This window comes from Panthera leo, chromosome A3 (genome assembly GCF_018350215.1).
Source record: "Panthera leo isolate Ple1 chromosome A3, P.leo_Ple1_pat1.1, whole genome shotgun sequence".
NCBI lineage: Eukaryota > Metazoa > Chordata > Mammalia > Carnivora > Felidae > Panthera > Panthera leo.
Genome location: NC_056681.1, coordinates 41,091,755 through 41,119,180, shown reverse-complemented (window position 1 = coordinate 41,119,180; position 27,426 = coordinate 41,091,755). Strand labels below are relative to the sequence as shown.

Below are 27,426 nucleotides of genomic sequence, written 5' to 3'. Positions count from 1 at the left end.
CTCATTGCCACGTAGTACTCCATTGTGTATATAAACCACAATTTCTTTATCCATTCATCAGTTGATGGACATTTAGGCTCTTTCCATAATTTGGCTATTGTTGAGAGTACTGCTATAAAGATTGGGGTACAAGTGCCCCTATGCATCAGTACTCCTGTATCCCTTGGATAAATTCCTAGCAGTGCTATTGCTGGGTCATAGGGTAGGTCTATTTTTAATTTTTTGAGGAACCTCCACACTGCTTTCCAGAGCGGCTGCACCAATTTGCATTCCCACCAACAGTGCAAGAGGGTTCCCGTTTCTCCACATCCTCTCTAGCATCTATAGTCTCCTGATTTGTTCTTTTTGGCCACTCTGACTGGCGTGAGGTGATATCTGAGTGTGGTTTTGATTTGTATTTCCCTGATAAGGAGCGACGTTGAACATCTCTTCATGTGCCTGTTGGCCATCCGGATGTCTTCTTTAGAGAAGTGTCTATTCATGTTTTCTGCCCATTTCTTCCTGGGTTATTTGTTTTTCGGGTGTGGAGTTTGGTGAGCTCTTTATAGATTTTGGATACTAGCCCTTTGTCCGATATGTCATTTGCAAATATCTTTTCCCATTCCATTGGTTGCCTTTTAGTTTTGTTGGTTGTTTCCTTTGCTGTGCAGAAGCTTTTTATCTTCATAAGGTCCCAGTAATTCATTTTTGCTTTTAATTCCCGTGCCTTTGGGGATGTGTCGAGTAAGAGATTGCTATGGCTAAGGTCAGAGAGGTCTTTTCCTGCTTTCTCATCTAGGGTTTTGATGGTTTCCTGTCTCACATTCATGTCCTTTACCCATTTTGAATTTATTTTTGTGAATGGTGTGAGAAAGTGGTCTAGTTTCAACCTTCTGCATGTTGCTGTCCAGTTCTCCCAGCACCATTTGTTAAAGAGACTGTCTTTTTTCCATTGGATGTTCTTTCCTGCTTTGTCAAAGATGAGTTGGCCATACGTTTGTGGGTCTAGTTCTGGGGTTTCTATTCTATTCCATTGGTCTATGTGTCTGTTTTTGTGCCAATACCATGCTGTCTTGATGATGACAGCTTTGTAGTAGAGGCTAAAGTCTGGGATTGTGATGCCTCCTGCTTTGGTCTTCTTCTTCAAAATTACTTTGGCTATTCGGGGCCTTTTGTGGTTCCATATGAATTTTAGGATTGCTTGTTCTAGTTTCGAGAAGAATGCTGGTGCAATTTTGATTGGGATTGCATTGAATGTGTAGATAGCTTTGGGTAGTATTGACATTTTGACAATATTTATTCTTCCAATCCATGAGCAGGGAATGTCTTTCCATTTCTTTATATCTTCTTCAATTACCTTCATAAGCTTTCTATAGTTTTCAGCATACAGATCTTTTACATCTTTGGTTAGATTTATTCCTAGGTATTTGATGCTTCTTGGTGCAATTGTGAATGGGATCAGTTTCTTTATTTGTCTTTCTGTTGCTTCATTGTTAGTGTATAAGAATGCAACGCATTTCTGTACATTGATTTTGTATCCTGCAACTTTGCTGAATTCATGTATCAGTTCTAGCAGACTTTTGGTGGAGTCTATCGGATTTTCCATGTATAATATCATGTCATCTGCAAAAAGCGAAAGCTTGACTTCATCTTTGCCAATTTTGATGCCTTTGATTTCCTTTTGTTGTCTGATTGCTGATGCTAGAACTTCCAACACTATGTTAAACAACAGCGGTGAGAGTGGGCATCCCTGTCGTGTTCCTGATCTCAGGGAAAAAGCTCTCAGATTTTCCCCGTTGAGGATGATGTTGGCTGTGGGCTTTTCATAAATGGCTTTTATGATCTTTAAGTATGTTCCTTCTATCCCGACTTTCTCAAGGGTTTTTATTAAGAAAGGGTGCTGGATTTTGTCAAAGACCTTTTCTGCATCGATTGACACGATCATATGGTTCTTCTCTTTTTTTTTATTAATGTGATGTATCACGTTGATTGATTTGCAAATGTTGAACCAGCCCTGCATCCCAGGAATGAATCCCACTTGATCATGGTGAATAATTCTTTTTATATGCTGTTGAATTCGATTTGCTAGTATCTTATTGAGAATTTTTGCATCCATATTCATCAGGGATATTGGCCTGTAGTTCTCTTTTTTTACTGGGTCTCTATCTGGTTTAGGAATCAAAGTAATACTGGCTTCATAGAATGAGTCTGGAAGTTTTCCTTCCCTTTCTATTTCTTGGAATAGCTTGAGAAGGATAGGTATTATCTCTGCTTTAAACGTCTGGTAGAACTCCCCTGGGAAGCCATCTGGTTCTGGACTCTTATTTGTTGGGAGATTTTTGATAACCGATTCAATTTCTTCGCTGGTTATGGGTCTGTTCAAGCTTTCTATTTCCTCCTGATTGAGTTTTGGAAGAGTGTGGGTGTTTAGGAATTTGTCCATTTCTTCCAGGTTGTCCAGTTTGTTGGCATATAATTTTTCATAGTATTCCCTGATAATTGTTTGTATCTCTGAGGGATTGGTTGTAATAATTCCATTTTCATTCATGATTTTATCTATTTGGGTCATCTCCCTTTTCTTTTTGAGAAGCCTGGCTAGAGGTTTGTCAATTTTGTTTATTTTTTCAAAAAACCAACTCTTGGTTTCGTTGATCTGCTCTACCGTTTTTTTTTAGATTCTATATTGTTTATTTCTGCTCTGATCTTTATGATTTCCCTTCTTCTGCTGGGTTTAGGCTGCCTTTGCTGTTCTGCTTCCATTTCCTTTAGGTGTGCTGTTAGATTTTGTATTTGGGATTTTTCTTGTTTCTTGAGATAGGCCTGGATTGCAACGTGTTTTCCTCTCAGGACTGCCTTCGCTGAGTCCCAAAGCGTTTGGATTGTTGTATTTTCATTTTCGTTTGTTTCCATATATTTTTTAATTTCTTCTCTAATTGCCTGGTTGACGCACTCATTCTTTAGTAGGGTGTTCTTTAACCTCCATGCTTTTGGAGGTTTTCCAGACTTTTTCCTGTGGTTGATTTCAAGCTTCATAGCATTGTGGTCTGAAAGTATGCATGGTATAATTTCAATTCTTGTAAACTTATGAAGGGCTGTTTTGTGACTCAGTATATGATCTATCTTGGAGAATGTTCCATGTGCACTCGAGAAGAAAGTATATTCTGTTGCTTTGGTATGCAGAGTTCTAAATATATCTGTCAAGTCCATCTGATCCAATGTATCATTCAGGGCCCTTGTTTCTTTATTGACCATGTGTCTAGATGATCTATCCATTTCTGTAAGTGGGGTGTTAAGTCCTCTGCAATTACCACATTCTTATCAATAAGGTTGCTTATGTTTATGAGTAATTGTTTTATATATTTGGGGGCTCCCATATTCGGCGCATAGACATTTATAATTGTTAGCTCTTCCTGATGGATAGACCCTGTAATTATTACATAATGCCCTTATTCACCTCTTGTTACAGCTTTTTTTTTTTTTTTTTTTTTAATTTTTATTTTTGGGAGAGAGAGAGACAGAGCATGAACAGGGGAGGGGCAGAGAGAGAGGGAGACACAGAATCGGAAACAGGCTCCAGGCTCCGAGCCATCAGCCCAGAGCCTGACACAGGGCTCGAACTCACGGACCGCGAGATCGTGACCTGTCTGAAGTCGGACGCTTAACCGACTGGCCACCCAGGCGCCCCTCTTGTTACAGCCTTTAATTTAAAGTCTAGTTTGTCTGATATAAGTATGGCTACTCCAGCTTTCTTTTGGCTTCCAGGAGCATGATAAATAGTTCTCCATCCCCTCACTCTCAATCTGAAGGTGTCCTCAGATCTAAAATGAGTCTCTTGTAGACAGCAAATAGATGGGTCTTGTTTTTTTATTCATTCTGATACCCTATGTCTTTTGGTTGGCGAATTTAATCCATTTACATTCAGTGTTATTATAGAAAGATACGGGTTTAGAGTCATTGTGATGTCTGTGTGATTTATGCTTGTAGTGATGTCTCTGGTACTTTGTCTCACAGGATCCCCCTTAGGATCTCTTGTAGGGCTGGTTTCGTGGTGACAAATTCCTTCAGTTTTTGTTTGTTGGGGAAGACCTTTATCTCTCCTTCTATTCTAAATGACAGATTTGCTGGATAAAGGATTCTCGGCTGCATATTTTTTCTGTTTAGCACACTGAAGATCTCGTGCCAATCCTTTCTGGCCTGCCAAGTTTCAAAGGAGAGATCAGTCACGAGTCTTATAGGTCTCCCTTTATATGTGAGGGCACGTTTATCCCTTGTTGCTTTCAGAATTTTCTCTTTATCCTTGTATTTTGCCAGTTTCACTATGATATGTCATGCATAAGATCGATTCAAGTTACGTCTGAAGGGAGTTCTCTGTGCCTCTTGGATTTCAATGCCTTTTTTCTTCCCCAGTTCAGGGAAGTTCTCAGCTATTATTTCTTCAAGTACCCCTCAGCACCTTTCCCTCTCTCTTCCTCCTCTGGGAATCCAATTATGCACATATTATTTCTTTTTAGTGTATCACTTAGTTCTCTAATTTTCCCCTCATACTCCTGGATTTTTTTATCTCTCTTTTTCTCAGCTTCTTCTTTTCCCCTAACTTTATCTTCTAGTTCACCTATTCTCTCCTCTGCCTCTTCAATCCGAGCCATCGTCGTTTCCATTTTGTTTTGCATTTCGTTTAAAGCATTTTTCAGCTCCTCCTGACTGTTCCTTAGTCCCTTGATCTCTGTAGCAAGAGATTATCTGCTGTTCCTGTATACTGTTTTCAAGCCCAGCAATTAATTTTATGACTATTATTCTAAATTCACTTTCTGTTATATTATTTAAATCCTTTTTGATCAGTTCATTAGCTGTTGTTATTTCCTGGAGATTCTTCTGAGAAGAATTCTTCCGTTTGGTCATTTTGGATAGTCCCTGGAATGGTGAGGACCTGCAGGGCACTTCCCCTGTGCTGTGGTGTATAACTGGAGTTGGTGGGCGGGGCCGCAGTCCGACCTGATGTCTGCCCCCAGCCCACCGCTGGGGCCACAGTCAGACTGGTGTGTGCCTTCTCTTCCCCTCTCCTAAGGGCGGGATTCACTGTGAGTTGGCGTGGCCCATCTGGGCTACTTGCACACTGCCAGGCTTGTGGTGCTGGGGATCTGGAGTATTAGCTGGGGTGGGTAGGCAAGGTGCACAGGGGCAGGAGGGGCAGGCTTAGCTCACTTCTCCTTAGGTGATCCACTTCAGGAGGGGCCCTGTGGCTGCGGGAGGAAGTCAGATCCACTGCCGGAGGTTTGGCTCCGCAGAAGCACAGAGTTGGGTGTTTGCGCGGAGGAGCCAGCAAGTTCCCTGGCAGGAACTGGTTCCCTTTGGGATTTTGGCCGGGGGATGGGCGAGGGAGATGGCGCTGGCGAGCGCCTTTGCTCCCCTCCAAGCTGAGCTCTGTCATCCGGGGGCTCAGTAACTCTCCCTCCCTTTGTCCTCCAGGCTTCCCGCTTTCCGAGCAGAGCTGTTAACTTATGACCTCCAGACGCTAAGTCGCGCTTGCTGTCGGAACACAGTCCGTCTGGCCCCTCCGCTTTTGCCAGCCAGACTTGGGGGCTCTGCTTGGCTGGCGGGCAGCCCCTCCACCCCGGCTCCCTCCCTCCAGTCCGTGGAGCACGCACCGCCTCGCCGCCCTTCCTACCCTCTTCCTCCGGCCTCTCGTCTGCGCTTGGCTCCAGAGACTCCGTTCTGCTAATCCTCTGGCGGTTTTCTGGGTTATTTAGGCAGATGTAGGTGGAATCTAAGTGATCAGCCGGACGCGCAGTGAGCCCAGCGTCCTCCTATGCCGCCATCTTCCTGTATCCCTCCCGGGGCCTAACACTCTAATAAGCCCTCCAGGTGATGCTCATGCAAGCTGCAGCTGGAGAACCATTGGTCAAAGGACTGATATTTATGAGCTGGAGGAAAGAAAAGCTTTCAAAAACAGTAGATATCCCACTTTTAGGATATTCTCACAAAGTATGGAAGATGTGGGTATGCTCATGGCTTCTTATGAAACTTGACAAAGTAGAAATGCCAAGCAAAGAATGGCTGATAAAGGGGACATCCTTGCAGAGTAGAGATCTTCCATTAAATGGAAAACCTGAACCCACAAAATCTAAGAAATTGCTAAACTTATTTTCTGTAAGGCAATTGATAGGACTTAGAGAAATTAAAAAAGGAATAAGCCAAAGGTTGTTCCTCCCCCACCCTGCAACTGGTCCTTGGTCAAGAGGAGCACTCAAATATCATTAGTTAATAAATATATCAATAAATAAAAGGCACTGCTTAAAAACTGCATGGTTCTGCTGCTTCCGGCTTGGCCATCTTGGCATGTAATGGCACCAGTTACTGAGATAGAGGATTTAGGAGAAGGGCTGAGTTGAAGGGAAGGATTCTGAATTTGGTTTTAGATGTGTTGAGTTGGAGATGCCTGGAGATGCCAACTGGAGATGGGCTGTGCACAGATGAGTATACCAGAAAGGGCTGGCAGGAAGAGAAGTAGAAGACAGAATGGTCAGTAAGACAAAGGCTGAGCAGTCAAGTAAGATAAGGGCTGCAAAGGCTCATGTGGAGTCACGTGATCAAATATGCACTGGTTTCAGTAACCATGCTGGACCCATCAAAGAATTCCCGATAACCTCAACAGTGACAGTTGTAGCAGGGTATTGGAAATCACTAATTGCTCTGGATATAGAGTGCACAGCAATTGAAGGTGAAAACTTCAAAAACCTGTAACTGAGAGTACAAGTTAGGGCCACAGGTAAAGAATAAAGGTTGGAGGGTTTCATTTACTTTATTGTTATTCTTATCTTTGTTCTTATCTCTGTGCCTTATTAGGAATTCTTTCATTCATATACTATACCTCAAAAGGATTTTTTCTCCCCCTGCATATGCCTCGAAGTTTTCACCTAAAGAACAGAAACCAGTCAAGCCAAAATGTTTGAAGGGTCTTTCAGAAGCACCTTGCTTTCAGAAGCAAAAATGTTTGAAGGGTCTCTCTGTAAAGATGCCTACACCATCTCCCTTCTCCAAGCAGCATTTTGTCTTGTCTTTGTTTTATCAGAACCTCCTAATAAGATCAAACTCTGCTTAGTCAAGGTTCGTGTCCCCAGGTCTTTACTTGTTCTGTTATTCGTAAGCATTTGCTACACACACTGAACATTCCCCGCTTTTGAAGGGAAAGATCGCTTTCAGTCTACGCCTGCTGCTTGTTCTTGCATTCAGGTTGCTTGGTTACAGCAACACTTCACTGGATTTTCATTGAAGGCGAAATGCATTTGTAGCTTTTGAGGCCCATCAAGTGGAAATGGTTAGCACCCAATTCCTAAGAAGGCAGTCAACTCATTTATGTCACGTTACAGAGAACATGTCTTGTATAATTCTAAACATCAATGGAATCCCCTCATTAAAAGTGTACAAATGTGCACAAATGTGCCAAGTCACCATAATATTTATAATTAAAGAAATTTCTGAATTCTTCACTTTGTAGTTTTTTTTTTCTTTCTATCCAACAAATGTACCATTTGGGGGAAAAAATGTACAAATCAGACTGGGTAAAGCAGTTTTTGTGTGTGTGCTTCTTCAACTGGTGAGTTAGGTTACTAGGGCTGCTGTAATGAACTTCCACACATTTAATGGCTTAAAACAGCATAAATTTGTTATCTTACAGCTTTACACGTTCGAAGTTTGATGTGGATCTCAATGGGCATCAAGATGATGGTAGGCCTGCACTCCTTTCTGAGGCTCTTGGGGGAGAATCTGTTTCCTTGCCTTTTTGACTACTGGAGGCTACATTCCTCAGCTTGTGGCCCCTCTTTTCTAACTTCAAAGCCAGTGATGCACATCTTTCTGGACACTGTTCCATAGCCATGTCTCCCACTGTTTCTCTCCTGCCTCCCTCTTCTGTTTTTAGGGACCCTTGTGATTGTATTAAGTCCACCCAGGTAACACAGGATAACATCCCCACCTTTAGGTCAGTTAATTAGCAACCGTAATCTCTCATTTGCAATCTTATTTCCCCTTTGTAATGTGACCCAACATATTTACAGGTTCTGGGGTTTAAGGCATCTTTGCAGGAAAGGCACTTTTCTTCCTACCGTACCCTGTAAATTAGGAAGCATACTGCTTTGACGAAAAAGTGTCTGAGGAGTAGAACTAAGAATAATAATACTGTTTAGAAATAAAATGCTTTCTGGGGCACACAGGTGGCTCAGTCAGTTAAGCGTCCGACTTTTGGTTTTGGTTCAGATCATGATCTCAAGGTTATGAGATCGAGCCCCATGTCGTGCTCCAAGCTGGGCATAGAGTCTGCTTAAGATTCTCTCGCTCCCTCTGACTCTCCCTGCACATTCATGTGCTCACTCTCTCCCTCGCTTTCAAAAAGAAAAAAAAAAAGAAAATGAAAGAAAAAATAATAAAATAAAACAAAATGATTTCTTATGGGATCAAGTACACAGACATAAAAATAAAAGTAATTTTTGAATTTTTTAGTTTTCAACTTCACTCTTTTTTCTTTTTTACTTTTATTCCTTTCTTCCAACTACTCTTTCTCCCTCCCTTCTTTTTTCCTTCCTTTCATTCTTTCTTTTTTTCCCATCTTTCTTTTGTCTTTCCACCTTTCCTCGTTGATTCGGTTATACAAGAATAATATCACAAACACAAATGACGAAATGTTTGCAACATATATTTTAAAGAGCTAAGAACCTTACTATACAAATTACAGACCAATAAAAAAGATGAAATAGTCAATAAAAATTTACAAAGGAGATGACTAGCAGTTTCGCATAAAAAATTGGGAGATATAATAAAAAACTGAAAGAAAGGATAAGCCATACTAGAAATAAGAGAAATACATGTTGTTACCCATTAATTACTTTATTTCATGTATAAAAGTGATAACATCAAAAGATGAGAATGTGCCCAATTGGGAAGAGCAGGGGAAAAGTAAACTCTCACATACTGCTCATGGGAATGTAAACTCAGTGCAATGAGCTGAATTTGCGTTTCCTACAAAATTCATCTGTTGAAATCCTAACTCCCAATATGATGATATTAGGAGTAGGGGCTTCAGGAGGTAATTAGGTCATAAAGGTGGAGCCCTCATGAATGGGATTAGTGCCTTTATGTAGGGGACCCCAGAGAGCTCTCTCTTTCCACCATGTAAGGATACAGTAATAACCCCACTACGCTGGCACCCTGATCACTCAAGGTGCTTAATGCGAGGTATAGGTCTTGACATTTGTGACTCTGGAAATGAAGACCCCTTCAGTTCTATATATGACACTGACCCATAGTGCTATAAGCACTGTGGCCAATTTGACAATTAGTATGAAAAGTGTCTTGACTTTGGATGCGTTTTGAAAAAGTAATTCTACTTCTAGAAAAGTATTTTTAAAAAATTGTGGATGCATGCCAATATTTATCTATGAAGCTGTTTTTCTGTGTTATTTATAAACGAATAGGGAAATATTTGCAAAAATAATTGCACAGTTCAACAGTATGGTTTTGGGTAAACACTGGGTCCATTAAAATTATGTTATGGGAGAATAGAAAATGACGTAAAAAAAAATCAAGATTTGTTGCATGATACACAGCAAGTGATAAGACTGCAATTCTGATTGCATTTTCCATTTTACAGGGGGCTTCTTACAGGATAAACAATGAAAGGTAATTCATTCTCGATAGTTTGTATCTTCTTTTTGATTATCTATTTTTACTGTAAATCCGTACTACTTTTTAATAAGAGGTTATAGCCATTTTAATTAAGATGGCCACAATAATGAAAATACCTCCTTTTAAAGTTGTAATAAGAAACATGGGTATTTAAAATTTTATGATGCTTGGTCTAGACACCTCTCTAAACACTCATTTACATTATTATTTATTCTATTTGGATTTGGCCCATTACTGCGTTTGCTGTAAAGCTGAAGTATAAAAAGGTTAAACGACATGCACAAAGTCATAAAATTAATGTATGACTGCTTATTACATGGTGATGAGTATCAACATTTCTCCATCAGGGATTCACAAATTGGAGATAAGCATCCTACTCATTTCCCAAATTCTATCTGAACTGCCCTTCTTCCTCCGTGTCACTTACACAGTACTTGGCATCGCTTCTCTGCTCCCGCTCATCTTTCAGATGACACATTCTTTTTTTTTAATGTTTATTTATTTTTGAAAGACAGAGAGTATGGGGTGCCTGGGTGGCTCAGTTGGTTAAGCATCCGACTTCGGCTCAGGTCATGATCTCACAGTCTGTGAGTTCGAGCCCTGCGTCGGGCTCTGTGCTGACAGCTCAGAGCCTGGAGCCCATTTCAGATTCTGTGTCTCCCTCTCTCTCTGCCCCTCCCCTGTTCATGCTCTGTCTCTCTCTGTCTCAAAAATAAATAAACATTAAAAAAAAAATTAAAAAAAAAAAAAGAAAGACAGAGAGTATGAGTGGGGGGGGGCAGCGGGGGGGGTGGGGAGCAGAGAGTCTGAAGTGGGCTCTGCACTGACAGCAGAGAACCTGATGTGGGGCTTGAACTCACAAACCATTTGAACTCAAAGCCTAAGCTGAAGTCCAACACTTAACTGACAGAGCCACCCAGGCGCCCCATCAAGTGACACATTCTTTATGAAACTTGCCACAACCACCCTGGTTCTCATACACATTTGACTCTGATTTCCTGGGTACTTTGACCATACCAATGTTATACTTGATTATTTGCTAATATTGTTTTCCAACTGTTCTGCGTACTACTGGCCTCTCAGGCATATTATAAGAACTATATCTTTTTTAAAAAAATGTTTATTTATTTTGAGAAAGAGAGGGGGGTGGGGCAGAGAGAGAGGAGAGAGAGTCCACAGCAGGCTTCATGCTGTCAGCACTGAGCCTGACGCAGGGCTCAATCCCACAAACCATGAGATTACGACCTGAGCTGAAACCAAGAGTTGGACACTTAACTGACTGAGCTACTCAGGCACCCTTAAGAACTATATCTTTAAAAAATTTGTTTTGTAATTTTTAAATGTTTATTTATTTTTGAAAGAGAAAGAGACAGAGTGTGAGTAGAGGAGGGGCAGAGAGAGAGGGAGACACAGAACCTGAAGCAGGTTCCAGGCTCCAAGCTGCCAGCACAGAGCCTGATGCGGGGCTCGAACTCACACACTGAGAGATCATGACCTGAGCCAAAGTCAGGCGCTTAACTGACTGAGCTACACAGGTGCCCTAAGAACTATATCTTAAGTGCAGCAGTGACCAAAGCCTTTGACAATAGTAGGTGTATAATAAATTATTTGTTGATTGATGGACAGAACAATAGTGAATACTGTTGAATGAGAAAAATTTATAAAATCTGTGAGAAGAGGGGATGATGAAGAGGTCATGTGGATACTTTCTCTTGTTAGGTTTTAAAGAGTAAATCCAGGTAAAATTTTAAAAAATATCATGCTTATTTGTCAGAGGATATAACTCAAAAATTGTTTGGAGGGGCGCCTGGGTGGCTCAGTCGGTTAAGCGGCCGACTTCGGCTCAGGTCACGTTCTCGCGGTCCGTGAGTTCGAGCCCCGCGTCAGGCTCTGGGCTGATGGCTCAGAGCCTGGAGCCTGCTTCCGATTCTGTGTCTCCCTCTCTCTCTGCCCCTCCCCCGTTCATGCTCTGTTTCTCTCTGTCTCAAAAATAAATAAAACATTAAAAAAAAATTAAAAAAAAATTGTTTTGGAAAAATACTCCTTCCTGAAGAATAGATTTGAGAACCACTGATGTAAACAAATGTAGGCTTTCTTTAAAGTGGGGGAGGGGCTTGACCATGGCATTTTCTACTTCCAACGTCAGGTTTCTTTGATATAGTTCCAAACGGTAAATTTGACATTGTTATTATGAGGAAAATTAATATTCCCAAGTCCTCTGTTGGAACTCATACTCTAATAAAAAAATTGACCTCTGTATCCCAAATCTATGAAAAATAAACACAATGAATCCTGCATACTGAAAAATACAAACCTTTTATGTAAAGAACAAAGAGATCTCTGAGTTGAATTGTACAAATATTATTTGCTGTAGGCCATCTAATGGTGTACTGTAACTAGAAATTATTTGCAACCAAAGAATATGGTAATTCCATAAAGCTGCCACACTAGACTTCCAAATAACACATCTAAAGGAAAAAGTCAAATGTGCTTCACTCACAGCAAGATATAAAACTGTTGTGAAAAAAAAAAATTGTTGCTGGTTTCTTTCATTTGCTGTTTCTACTGCCTTTCTATGATGGGCTCTCTTAGGGTTCGAGTTGTGTCCCCCAAGATATTTTGTTGGAGTCCTAACTTCCAGTACCTCAGAATGTGACTATATTAGGAGATAGGGTCTTTTTTCCCCTATGTTTTTACTTATTTATTTATTTTGAAAGAGAGAGAGAGTGCACAAGCAGGGGAGGGGCAGAGAGAGGGAGAGAGAATCTCAAGCAGAGCCCCACATACTGCTAGAACTCATGAACCGTGAGATCATGATGTGAGCCGACATTGAGAGCAGCTTAACCAACTGAGCCACCCAGGCATCCAGGACATAGGGTTTTTAAAAAGGTGATCAAATTAAAATGAGGTTATTAGGGTGGGCACTAATCCCATGTGACTGGTGTCCTAACAAGGAGAGGGGGATTAGGATGCAGGCACACACAGAGGAAAGACATGATGAAGACACTGAGGAAAGGTGACCATCTACAAGCCAAGAAGAGTGGCCTCAGAAGAAAGCAATTCTGCTGACACCTAGATCCTGTACTGCTAGCTTCTAGAAATGTGAAAAAATAAATTGCAATCTTTTGAGCCCTCCAGTCCATCATACTATGTCACAGAAGCTCTAGCAAATGATAGGAAGCACCTTTCCATCTTCCCCTGCGGTCATGTATAAGGCCTTTTGGCTTTCCAGTGACCACTCTCCTACTCCTCTGCAGGTCAAAGCACCACACTGCCCAGCTGATCTGGATGGAATTTGATTTTGAGATCCATGATCAAGTACCAATTTGACTCATATTAGAAAGTTTCCATGAGGACATTTATAGGTATCAGAAGAAAGAGAAGCATGGCAGCTTTGAATAATTACAGGCAGCAGATGAAATTAGGAATGAGACTTTCTCACTGATCCAAATGCATCCTAGAAGTCAAACCCATCCTGGTCTGGAGATGCTCTGAGGAAACGAACCTATTATCACTTGTGCAATGACAGATGCCACTCTGAATTTTGAAATAGAGTTCTGCTGTTTCCTAGCTGTATTTCTTCATTTTCTCAGGTACACATCATTTTCCACATAAAAAGTAGGGTTAATATAGTGCCTACTTTCTTAGAGTGAGCATGAAGATTACCTGACTTAGCCCATGTGTGTGGCTGAGAGAAAGCAATCCATAAATGTTAACTATTATTCTTATCATTAATATTAGGTAGTAGTTTTGTATGTGTTGTACATTTAATGTGATCTTTTCTAGTCTCACTTGTATTGTTTTCTTATACATTTTGCCTCAAATTCCTGATTATGATACATAAAGACACAGGGTTATTGTACCCCAAAACACAGAGATTTAGTTTCATATAAAATGATGTTTTTTTTTTCTAAACTATTATCATTATTGCATTGGGAAGTGTTAAGAAGACTAGTTAGAGATAGTCTGAATAAGTCAGTCTAGGGGGAATATATGGCAAACCAGAAAAATCAGATTCCAGTCGAAGATGGCATGGTTATGAATTAACCATAAATTCAAATTATGGACAGATAATGTATATCATATATATTAGCAGTCACACATTCCATTAGAAGCCGCGTTTACTTCATATTGCATATTCAAAATTTGCAAATGGCTGATGCTTCAGCATTGTGGAAATACTTAACAATTTTGAGGGGATTTTGACAGTTAGTTTAAAAATACACTCCTTATAATAAATATGCACTGGAAATAATTTCATGAGCATGCTATAATTTAAAGTATTGATGTGAAACTGAAGATGATTTTATTATTTAATTTTCTCAAGTACTAAGATGCATGTTGGATTTATTTAGAGTAGCAGTTTTTCAAATAATAATTTATTTACATAATTATTAATACATTCTAGACCACTAAAACTGTCCCATTTAAAAAAACATATAGTATGATTTTTGGCTTTGCATCACTGGAAATACTTGCTGATGGATAGATTTGTTTTAATATCAGTCGATCATACACATGCAATTATTTTTTATCATATGTTAGAGTGAAAACAAGTTTTATTTTAGAAGACATGGAAATGAATATTATGTCATAATTCTAAACACTCAAGAAGTCCAAAATTGATGAAAGCTTAAAAAATATGCTGTGATGTTGACAAGACATGAGAATTTTTGCCTCACACACAATAGCAAGTCACATTTTTTCATGAATGAATATTTTCTTTTAAGAATACTTAAAAATACACACACACAAAGAATACTTAAAAGTACAGAAATTCATGCACAATCAACTCACTGTGTTTATATAGGAAATAAAGAGAAATGATGAAACAAGGAGATTAAAACAGAAAAAAAAAGCCATCATATTATGGGGAGAAGAATTTATTAAATTTAGCTCATAATAACAACTACTTATTAAATAGTCACTATGTGCTTTACATGCTGTAAATTACTGAGTCACTTAAAAAATTTTTAAAAAGTGATAAAAGGATAAAGGAGAAGGAGAAAAAAAAAGGCCACCATCACAGTCCTCTCCTTCATCCCATGGGGAGTCTTTCTGAATTTACAGTATGTTAAAATTTGGAAAATACTGTAATTAAAGGCTCCAATTAAATATACTTAGCAGATTAACCTTTCAGTTACAAAACTAGAGAGCAGGACTTCAAATCACCCAGAAGAACTTAGTCCACCTTGAATATTAGCACAGAGTTGAACATCTCCAGCAGTTTTCTGTAGCTGTTCTTGACGGCTACTTGCATCCTGCTCTGATCTTCGGGCAGGGCCTCTTCTTTACCGCATGGCTCTGACTGCCAGAGAGGTGAATGTGCACCATTCCCTCCCTCCTACCTGCTAGAGTCACCGGGTACCTGGAAAGCCACCTCACATGGGCACAGACACCCATGTGGCATCAACAACACTCACAGTGGCTTGCTTCCTGGAAGCCATTTTTACCATGGCTGAGGAAAGCACCTTGAGTACCATGACTTTAATGGCACCCACAAAATAACAAGGTAATAAACAAGGCTGGAAGAGGAACAATGAGGGGGAAATATTCAAAATAACCAATCCAACCAAATCTAATGACACATTCAATTGATGTAATCAAGGTTCTTTAATAACTGAGATTTTGTCTACATTCTCAAAAGAAATGTGAAATAATGTGAATGACCGCATTTCTCAAATTGCCCTAGGACGTGCTGCTATCTTCATTACAATTTGGGCCAAGAAAATTGGGGGGAATAGGGAGAAAGTGCAGGAACTCTTTGAATTCTGGCTTCAAATATAAATGGGTTCCTCACAATTTCCAGCAAAGGTGTTTAACATGGTGGATGTAGGCACAGGCCTGGACAATTTACATTTATGGGGAGCAAATCACAGATCATGAAATTTAGGGCCAGAGAGTCTTTAGAAGTCACTTTGTCCAGTCCCTCATTTTTGATGTGAGAAACTGAGACTCAAAATATGAACTGACTTCCCCAATACAACACCATGGCCTCCTGGGACAGAGGGGTCAAGGGCTTAGATCTCCCTTGAGGTCTTGAAAATTATGACACAAGTTGCCAGGGGTTACTGGTGTATGGAGACCACATCTGCAACATTTCTTTAAGATAAGTAGTGAAATAGAAATATAACTGATGCCTCCACTCCCATTCTCAATTCCAAAGAAAACAAACCACTTTACTCACCTGCAGGGAAAAACTCGCCCATTTTCTTTCTGTAGATTTTAAAGTCAACTTCTAAGAAGACACAGAAGATGATCCGGTCCACCTAGAGGCAAACAATAAATACTCAAAGTGAAGGATAATATGGTGACCCTGGGATATGAGAAATATTCCACAACATGGTCTTGGAACAACAGCGACAAAAAGAAACAAATAGAAAAGCCTCCTGCAGATTCTTGATGCTATACTGCTAACTGTATGACAGTATTGAGTGAAGTTCAAGTGTGTATTTGTGTGTATGTGTGTGTGTGTGTGTGTGTGTGTGTGTGTACTCTTTATGTGAATAAGCCCATGGGCTCTTTGGCGGAAAGATGTTATATAAATCAAATAAGAAATAATAAATGACAATAAGCCACTTTGCAGCAAGCTATAAATAAGATCGGAGATTCAGACAGGATACCTAGACTTTATGTCCTATAAAACAACCATACGAGAGGTATAGCAGAATGACAATCAAGTATGTCAGTAAACAAAGAGCTCTTTGTCCTACCCTTCTTAGACAAATATGTTTATCAAACCTGTTAGTATTTGAACATGGCCTATAAAGCTTCTTGTAGTTTAATTTGCTTTTAGCTTAACATTCTCAGAAATGCAACAGAAGTAAAACATAATTAGTTGACAGTGATGTGAGGTCAATATAACTTTAATCTGGTAGATATTGTTGACTAAGTAAATGCCACCTCAAGAGTAAAACAAGAGATTGTACAAATCTCTTCTTTCTGTTTTGAGAGGGCTTCTATACATAAGGTGTTTGAGACATTCAGAGAATAATATGGTAAACAGAAGAGAGATGGGGTACATCTAATAGCTCACGTATATCTGATATTAAATCAGTGACTCAATTTCATGTCTTGAAAATAAACACCCCTTTAGATCCTTTATTTTAAGAGTCTACGAAAAGTTAAAAATTACTCGATCTATCAAACTACAACTGGTAATTGAGTAGAACATCAAAGGAGGCATTTCTCATGGCAATGGGGAATAAAGGTGGGGTGTGCACAGGGCAGGACATGAATGAACCCACATGGATGTCATCCCCCTAGCCCTTCAGCTCTCCCAGCCTGTGTGGTACAGAGTCAACCCTAGGCAAGTCCAAAGTTCCCAGCGGGACAGAAGATCTACAGGGATAGGTCGGTAGGGAGGGCTAGGACACAAGGAATGGTCAGGGTTTCCTGTTGGAAGCTCAGAGACATAGCTCCCTGATCCCTGCACAAGTCCATTTGGGCAGCCTGCTGGGCAGTTGCTGGACTTCTATGCTGTAATCACTAAATACCACGCAGCCCCAGTAATCCCTGCCCATAGGATGGATTGTAAGAGAAAGCATCTGGCATTCAGAAATGGAAGGACTGGGCTGCAAATAAACCTTATTTTCTTTTTACTGTATTCACTTGAGTTTCTGGTGTCCAGTCCTGTCTGCATATCATTAACATTTTCTACAAACGCAACAACCATCACCGTCAACTCACTCTTCGGGTGAAATGTAAATTGAGTTGAATAAATGATTAGCTGTCTGTGCAAAACTGAATGCTCGTCTATGCTCTCCTTCTGGTGTGTTTATGCCCTATAGCTAAAGATAAGAATCATAATGTTGAGCGATAGAAATGAGTTACAAAAAACATTCTCTATGATACCATTTATACACATTTTTAAAGCACAAAGATATAACAGTGTAGGGATTCATTGAAAAGCACTGATATAGAGAAACATTCTTAGAAATGTCACACATGAATTTCAGGAAAGAGACTTGAGAAAAATATGGCACATGGGTAGTAGCTATTAAACTATGGGGGCAAGTACATAGATATCATATTATTTTCTATACTTTTTGGTATATTTGAGAAGTTTTATAAATGAAAGTCCTAACACCAAAAATAAGACTCTGTGCTAGACATACTCTACTCTCTAGCTGTATTGAACTACTTGTAGTTCTCAAACGCCATAATTATCCTTACTTCCACACCTATCACAGTTGACTTTTCACCAGGCTTCAGATGGTCAGATTATTTCTAAAGCCACCTAACTGAGATCAAAATCAAAACAAGAAAACTTGATTCAAAGCGGATCTAAGGAGACCAAACTGGAAAGTCTCATTTTTACTCATTTCTCCCTATTTTTGTGTACTCAATATGAATTATGGATTTTTTTAACCCTCCTGTTGCTTGTGAGTATGTGTGTGTGTGTGTTTTCTGTGTGTGCATTTGCATGGGGAAGGGTTAGTGGTGGTAATGCTATTCATTTCTGTCAAGGGAGCTTTTAACCACCACAGAAACTAAATGCAGATTTCTTAAATATTGCAAAGGATTATAATCCACCTTTTAGCATTTTAGGTTTTGTTACCATGGAAATGGTATGTCCAAATTTCAGCGGCCTGATTTATTTTCCCAAAGAGTAGATGGATGATGGGGGAAAAGTGCTTTTATTTTAAACTAATTGAGTGACCCATTTCCCTGCCCTTACCCTGAGGCATAACACTGAAAATATCCTGGAAGTAAGTTGAATACAAGAATTAACCCTCACCTACCAAGTACTTGCATATACGCATGTACTTACATATGTGTACATAAACTTATTGTCTGGGGTTATTGCTGGAAAAGAGCTCTGTTAGTTGACAAGCTCTGTGTTTATAAACTCAGAGTGGATATTGATCACTGCTTATGATACGTTGTATTTTCCAAGATGGCATGCAATAAGATATCCCATCGCTCAGACTCTCTTAAAATGTAATGCTAATACTCTTTTCATTGAGAATGGGATCTATATTTCCTCCTCTTGAATCTATGATTGCAGAAATACTATGTGACAGAAATACTATATGACTTCCAAGTCTATGTCATAAGAGGTGATACAGTTTCTGCCTGGTCCTTTTGGGATGATTGCTCTTGTACCCAATCTTCATGCTATGAGGAAGCAGACAGACCACATGGAGAGTCCATGTGTACAAGTTCTAGCCAATAATCCTACCTAAAAGTGAGTAGCCTCTCAATGACTTCACCTCCTAGTTTTTGACCTACCCCAGGTGATGCCCCATGGAGCAGAGATTGGTTGTTCCTGCTAAACTCTGCCCAAATTGTAGATTTATGAACAAAAGAGAAATACATAGCCAGAAATCTGATATTCTGGTTTCTTCCTATTGCCAATTGTTTGGATTCTTGCTTTTCTAGCTGTGTAGTACTGGATCTCTCTTGAAAGGTTCAGACCAAATGGATCAAGATCAAGTAGAAGCCACAATGGGGTGACAAGAAATATAGAAAGTCTAACTGGTCCATGGCTGAGAGGTTGGAAATCTGACTTGCACAAAGGGGAATGAGCTGGGTGATCCATTCTAGCCCCAGATAAATTACATGAGAATATATAAGAATGCCTCACTATTGAGTATTGAGGCTCAGGAGCATATTTTCAATCTGTCTTTTATGTTGGGCAATAGAACAATTTTGTAAAATGGTTGTTCTTGAGAGACTATATTTATTCATCTATTTAAGAGATATTAGCTGAGCACCTCCAATTTCTTGGGGCTCACCCATGTGCCATTTTCTCACGAGAAAACTTGAATCCAGGTGCTTTTTTGTCAAGGTCAAATAATTAGTGGCAAAATCTCAGGCATCTTAACTTGACATCCAATTTTCTTTCTGTGGTATCACCCCAATGGAGATACATGGGACTGAGTTTCTAGGCCTGTCACTAGCTCTGTGACATTGGACAAGCTATTATCTCTCTGGGACCCGGCTTTCACGTCTTATGAAGAAAGAATTGAACTAAATAACATCTATAGTTTCTTTCTTTCTTTCAAAAGTTTTTTTTAAATGTTTATTTATTTTGCATGAGAGAGAGGGAGAGAGAGTGCAAGAGAGAGAGAGCGGGGGAGAGTCAGAGAGGGAGGGAGAGAGAAATCCCAAGCAGACTCCATGGCACTGTCAGCGCACAGTCAGTCACGGGCTCAAACTCTCAACCGCGAGATCATGACCTGAGCCAAAAGCAAGAGTCGGACACTTAACTAACTGAGCCACCCAGCCACCCCTCTTTTTTTCTTTTTAATATCTCATTCATAGCCTATCCCTGTGGTAATTTTGTACTATGTCAATTTAGCTAAGCTGGAATAACGCTTCTCTGAATGGTTCGATGTTAGCGTTGGCCACAGAGAAATTTCCATGAGATTTTGAGGGCAGAAGTGGAGCTGCAGCCATGGTACTAGGCAGGTGGCTGGAGGACTCCAGGCAGGTGGGGTGCACTGCTGCTCATCAGCTGGTGTCGGTTAGCAGCTGGGCTCACAGCTTCTTCAGCTCCTGCTCTTTCTCCCAACTCAGGTTCTCTCGGTCTAGGCCAGGCACGCATGTAACTCTGCTTCAAGGGCACCAGTTCCTTCTGTAGGGCTTTGCAGCTTTGGCGTTCCATCCAGGGAGACAGATGCATGTGGCAGATTGTGTGGTTCCAGTTTGCTCCTATGGTTTCTACTTTGACCTTGTTCTCCCCCACTTTGCATCCAGCTTTCCTGTTCATCACTTTTTTTAACATTTATTTTTGAGAGACAGAAGGAGAACATGAGCAGTGGAGGGGCAGAGAGAGAATCAGACACAGAATCCAAAGCAGGCTCCAGGCTCTGAGCTGTCAGCACAGAGCCCGACGCAGGGCTGAACCTCATGAATCATGAGATCATGACCTGAGCTGAAGTTGGACAGTTAACAGACTGAGCGACCCAGGTGTCCCTCCTCTTCATCACTTTTGACCTATTTCTTGACTACCTGCCCTGCTGACACACTCCAGGCCTGGTCAGATGCAGAGGCAATAGCCTTCCACAGACTCCTTTCACCAGCTCCTCTCATGGGTACTGGGTAAGGGCTTTGCTCTGCTCAGTCAACTATCCCCTTGAAATTTACACCCACAATTGTATAAGATCTAATCCCTATAATAAATCCTGTATTCCGTATCACTCATAAGGTTCTGCTTCTCCAATTAAACCCCAACTGATGTAATCTTTAATAACATTTCATTGAATAACATGTACAGGAACACAATGAAGGGCAAAAAAATAAGCAGTGTTCCTTTTTGGAGGTGTATAACCTGTCAGGGCTACTCAAATTCCAATTACTTTCCTCTAGATGAACTCTGATCGGTTCTAGCCCATCTTCCTGGTGAGCTTACTAAAGTGTACCTAGACACTTTTGTAGTTAAAGCAACTCTGTGTACTTGAAATGACTCACACATTTTTTGTTCTTTTATGAACAAGTTGTCAGGAAACTCAGATGGGTCCTCAGGCTACAACATAATTGTAAATAATACATGGGGCAACATTTATATTTTTAGGAATTAACAACTTAATGTAGTCCTCATTCTGCCTTAAACCAGAACCCTATGACAATTTGGTGGTGCTCAGTTTTGTATTACCTGTGCATAGTGTATGTCCTGATGCATAATAGGAGCTTTGTAAATATTTGCAGAGTACATGTTTAGGCAAATAGACCTGACTAAAATTAAGTACATGGCAGATATTTTTCGTGGGCTTTTAGTTCCAGAACCAAAAAAATAACTTTTTTTGAGAGACAGACTTTCCTTTATGTTTGCCAGAAGACCAGAGAACAGAATTATAGAGAAGCCTGAGTGCTTTTGCAAAGAAGAAAGGAGCTATATAAAGGGTACAAGGCATTTGTCACCAACTGTCATCTTATCCAATGATACTATGCTGAGCACAATGCCTTTTGAACTCAGTGCTGATGTTTGTTAGTTTCAGAATAGAAACAATGATGATGCCTGTAAATTGCAATATATTAAAAATTAGAAGGGCTTTTTTTTTAAGTGAAAAGACAATACCAGGTGTTGGCAGAAATGTGAATTAACAAGTACTTTTCTTGTACTGCTTTTGGGAGTAAAAACTGGTGCAACCACTTTGGAAAATTATTTGGCAGTATCCACTAAATTAGCTGAATTTGTGCTATCCTATTTTACCATCCAATTTTACTCTTAGGTAAACATCCAGAAGAATATGCATATATCTTCACAAAAGGACACATATCACAATATTTGTAGCAGCACTAATTGTAATATCTTCAAACTCGAAGCTACTTAAATGCCTAAAATGGTAGAATGGATAAATAGTTGTGATCTATCAATGCAGTGGGATATTAGAAAGGAATGAGAATGGGAAGTTTGCAAATACACAAAATCTTATAAACAAACAGAACATTGAGTAAAATAATCCAGAAAAAAAGGGGACACACTGGATGATTCTAGTTCTACAAAGTTCAAAAATGTTAGAGAAATAGTCAATATCATCCATGGTGTTAGAAGTTACTATAGCAATTACTCTGGGGAGGAGGTTGGTGAAAACAGACCAAGGGGAGTACCTGGGCTGCTGGGTTTTTGATCTGGGTGCTGGTTCCATGGATGTATTCGGTTTGTGGAAATTCATCAAGCAGCGCACTTAGGATCTGTGTACTTTTCTGTATGTTATACTTCAATAAGAATCTTTCTAAAGGTTGAAAGTTTTCTGTTACAGTTGTCTTGGTCAGCAATCAAAAATCTATTTTCATTGACTTTGAGGTCAAAAAAGTCCTTTAAAAGCTGACCTTCTAAAGGCAATCTCTCTCTATATTTCCACCGATGCCAACTGTAGTTCACCCATCAAGGCGTCTAGGAGTAAAGATGTATTTCTTACACCAAGATAGCCATTAATCCACAGTGGGGGGTTTTATGCCCCATAAACATGATAACATGAGTTCTATTAAACTTTTTCAGCATCATGTCCACTGCCCCTGAAGAGGGTTACACAGTGAACAGGTTTGGAGTACCTACAGCTGACCTCCATTTTTCACGGCTACCAGTCTTAGGGCAGCTGACACAGCCAAGATTATCCTGTGTTCAGTGAGACTGGGAGAATGAATGGAGTCTGATGAATGTAATTTTCTTCCCCAGTGACAAATGAGAAACATTTAAATATTTGGTGTGCATGCAAATACCACTTTAACTAAGAACTGATGGATGGTTATCCAGTGTAAATGCAGCCTGATGGGCAATGGGGGTGAAGTCTCAGTCTTCCTGAAAGATAATCTAGCAGCCTCACCATGCACTAGCTTGGATATTGGGGTATCTTCACCAAATAGTGGCCGCTGCTAACAAGTGAATGAAATTTCAGGGATTAAGCATCAAACTTGTAGAAGGACAGGTTTTGAGGGAGGTAAAAGACCAGGACGACTGGAGCATGCTTGGTGCTATGAGTAAATCGAGGTTAAATGGAGTAACAAAGGGACAAGGTCACTACAGATTAACTAAAGAACAAAAACAAGAAGTTGGGATGTCTGGGTGCTGGCAGCCCCTCCTACAACAGGTGGAATAAAGGAGACCAACCGGTCCTTCTCCCAGTGTATTAGTTCTCTGTTGCTGCATAACAAATCTCTACAACCTTAGCGGCTGAAAGCAACAAATTTTATTGTCTCATGGCTTCTGTAGGTAGGTCAAAAGCCTGGGCCCAATGGTGTTGGGTCCTCTGCTCAGGGTCTCAAAAGCTATAATCAAGGTGTTAGCTGCACTGTACTTCTTACCTGAGGCTGGGGCCTCCTTGCAAGCTCATTCAGGTTGCTAGAAGAATTTAGTTACTTATGTTGGTAGGACTGAGGTCCCTGTTTTCTTTCTAGCTGTCAACCAGGGACAGCCTGTAGCTTCTACAGGCCACCACCAGGGGGCCCTGAAAGGCTGTTAAGGACCTGGATGCTTTCTTTCTTCAGGCCAGCAAGAGTGTGTCTCTATGAGTTTCTCCATCTCCAGACTCTGAAGTCTTTTAGAGACCACCTAGTTAGGTAAGCCAACCAGGTCATTTTCCCTTGTAATGAACACAACTGATTAAATGCCTTGATTACATCTACAAAAATCTCTTTGACTTAATCCAGGGAATACCTGCCCCATCTATTCACAGGGGTAGTCAAGGGGAGAAGAGTGGACAAGGTTTGCACACAAAGGAGTAGCCATCGGGGACATATGTGAGGCTTCTTCCTCTCACACCCAATCACCTCCATGTAACTAGATGCCTATGTTCCAATCTGGACATGGCTTTGAGTAGGCCACTTAACCTTTCTAAGCTTCAGTCTCCTTATCTCTAAAATGGAAATGTTGACCTTGAGGAGGTTGGTTTATTAGTTTTCCATTGCTGCATAACAAATTAGCACAAACTCTGTGGCCTACGACAACCCCTGCTTATTAGCTTATGGTTCTGTAGGTCAAAGATTTGGTATAATTGGCATGGTATAACTGGGTTCTCTGAGCAGGGTATCATAAAGGTAAAATCAAGGTGTTAGCTGGACTGAATTCTTGTCTGGAGGCTATGGAGAGAAATCCACTGCCAAGTTCATCCTTGTTTTTGCCAGAAATTCAGTTCCTTGCAGTTGTAGGACTGAGGTTTCCATGTCCTCCTTGGCTGTCGGCTGGGGATCACTCTCAGCTCCTAGAGGCCACCGCATTACTTGCCAGACGTCCACCTCCACTTTCAAACCAGCAAAAGTGTATCAAATCCTTCTTGATTTTGAATCTCTGATTTCCTTCATATCTGACCAGATGTAAAGAATTTCTGTAATTAGGTCAGGCCCACCTGGAGTCTCCGTATATTAAGGCCAGCTGTTTGGGGACCTTAATGACATCTGCAAAATCCCTTCACGGCAGTACCTAGGTGGTTGTTTGAGTAACTGGGAGAAGGGATGTACACCAGACGTTGGAATCTTGGGAGACTCTTAGAATCCTACCTGCTACAGTTGGCTTTAATGACCACATGAGATATTTGATCTGAAGTGCCTGGCAAAGAGTCTGACATATAGTAAATGTCCCATAAACATTGGTTATTTATTGATAAAGTCCTTATTCATAAGGTACCTGGAATACCTAGCAAACTGCTGGCCTATTGATATTATCATTGTTCACTTGGTGAGTCCTTTATTTCTACCCTGAACTTTTCAAACAGATCAAGGAAAAGTATGATCCAGATAGGGGAACACTGGAGGTACTTTTTCTGACTGTTATGCTGAAAGCCATTTTATTCCAGTTACAACTTTGCTGGGGAATTCCGTCTTAAAAGAAATATTTACAAAAATGGCCTATATTATATAGAAAATAGCTAAATTTTTTTGTCTGACCATATCAGCCAGAGAAAGGGAAGAGTTGAGCTGCAGTAATAAAGAAGATTTCACAAGAGCCTATAGAAGTCTATGCTCGCCCTGATATTTTGATATCCTTGTCAAATGCCACTGAATATCATTCTTCAGGTTCTTGAAGATATATTAAGCATGTTCATATTTGTGCCTTCCACCACAGAAGCTAGTTGTTCAATCTCCAAATTACAGAATTGGAAGAGTTTGCTCTCATGTTCCCAGAGACTTTTGGATGAGTTGGAGAACATTTATAATCCATAAACACTCAAAGGGCATTTTCACATTTTGAAATTGCTTCTGCATGCATAAAAGAAATCCTTTATTTTGGGGGGCTTTCTGCAAACTCAGTTCATCTGTCATTACTCTGTGGCAGCACAACTCAGTCTTGTTGTTTTGGTTTGATAAATTGCTCTTTTTGACTTTTCTTCAACTCTACATGAAAAAAAATGTCCATGTATCTGAAAAACCAGAAGTTATTTTGATTTGAGCTTCAGGCTCATTTGTACAAGTTAATTTCCAAGTCTGCTTCCTATCGATCAACACGGACACCCTCGCAAATGACACATCTGTCATGGTCCTTGAAGCTGCTCCATATGTTTAGCAAAGAAAAGATGCAGGCACACAAGGCTTAAGACCTACAGTTCTAAATGCTAATACAGCAAGCTCCGACTTTGTAACCAAAGAAATGATCTTGGGAGATACTGGGTGGAAATGTCAATGGAAGACAAACAACAGGTTTCTTTTTCATATTGGACAGAGTGCTGTGCTGTGCTGCTCAGATCTGCTCCCTCCTTTCAGGACTTGAGCACTCATTCTTCCCATTGTTGGAGGTGCTGGTGGCTGACAGCTCTGAGGAGATACTGACAGAGGACTGTTCTCTGCCCAAGAGAGCACCTCACCCGAGTTGACCCTCTTCCTGAAGTCAGCCTGCATCCAATGACTGACTCATGCGACAAGCCAAAGGCTGAGACCGCTTCCCTCAATTTGATGTGACTCTGAAGTTATGTGCTGAATTGGGCCCCACCCCATCCATGTATTGAAGTCCTAACCCTCAGGACCTCAGAATATGACTGTATTTGGAGTTAGTCTTTAAAGAGGTAATTAAGGTAAAATGAGATCATTGGGTGGGATCTAATCCAATAGGATTGGTGTCCTCATAGAAGATGTGATTAGTGGGGCACCTGGGTGGCTCAGTCGGTTAAGCTTCTGACTTTGGCTCAGGTCATGATCTCACAGTTCATGAGGTGGAGCCCCACACTGCATCAGGCTCCCTGCTGTCAGCACAGAACTCGATTCAGATCTTCGGTCCTCCCTGCTTTCTGTCCCTCCCCCACTCATGCTCTGTCTCTCAAAAATGAATAAATATTTTTTAAAAAATATATTATTAGGACACGAATACATATAGAGGGAAGAAAATGTGAGGACACAGCTACAAGATGGCCATCTATAAGCCAAGGAGAAATTGACCCTGCTAACACTTTGATCTCGGACTTCTAGCCCCCAGAAGTATAAGAAAATAAATTTCTGTTGTTGAGGCTACCCCATCTGTGAAACTTTTTCATGGCAACTCAGCAGATAAATACATCTTCTCAGCATCAGAGCTCCTGATGGGTTCAACTTCTCCCTCTTCTCAATCCTGTTTCCCTCATTCCATGCTTCTCCCTGCCAGGTATTGATTCAAAGCATGAGCTAATAAACCTCTGGCTTGCAAATCCTTCTCAGTCTGTTTCCCAGAAAACTTGACCTATAACCTCTATTTTTGGCAATCTGAATGATTTTCTTTTCATGCCCACTTTGTACATCATTTTCAGTGATGCAAATGACAGTCACACATGAAGGCTAAGGTCTGCCCAACAGTTGAGTCTGCTATCAGCTTCTTGTGGAGAAGCCACCATATTCTGTGCTTGGGCTGATCAATGGTTAAGAGGCCAGGATTGGTTTCAAAAGAGCATTCAAAGTCAACATAAATGATACATGTGTCCTAAATAAAGTGACAGCATATTTGTTGAGATTGGGATTCTATCTGCCACTCACTCCTGGGAAATGAGTCTCTCAAAGCTCTTTGTGCCCTCTATTCTGAGGACTGGAAACTCGGCCCATGGACCCATTGCAACTGTGCAATGAAAGCCACAAGTCAGGGTAAGGTCTGTCTCAATGTGGCTGAAGTCACTCAGAACTGAGACACATTTCTGTAGATGTATTTCTTGTTTCTGATGCTAGATGTATCTTTTTATACAAGAGTAATCAATTTCTGGGAAACCTGGGTAGCTCAGTTGGTTAAGTGTCTGACTCTTGATTTCGGCTCAGGTCACGATCTCACGGTTCCTAAGTTCAAGCCCTGTGTCAGGCTCTGTGCTGACAGCATGGAGCCTGCTTGGGATTCTCTCTTCCCCTCTCTTGCTGCCCCTCTCCTGCTTGTGCTCT

General features: G+C 40.5%; 1 protein-coding gene across 1 annotated transcript in view; it reads right to left on the bottom strand.

Moving 5' to 3' along the window:
• MACROD2 (mono-ADP ribosylhydrolase 2) overlaps positions 1-27,426 on the bottom strand; it is a 2,023,701-nt gene that overhangs the window by 160,999 nt on the left and 1,835,276 nt on the right. The window contains exon 9 of the mRNA XM_042931649.1: positions 15,845-15,926. Within this exon, the coding sequence (XP_042787583.1) occupies positions 15,845-15,926 (82 nt within the window). The remainder of the gene's footprint in view (positions 1-15,844; positions 15,927-27,426) is intronic.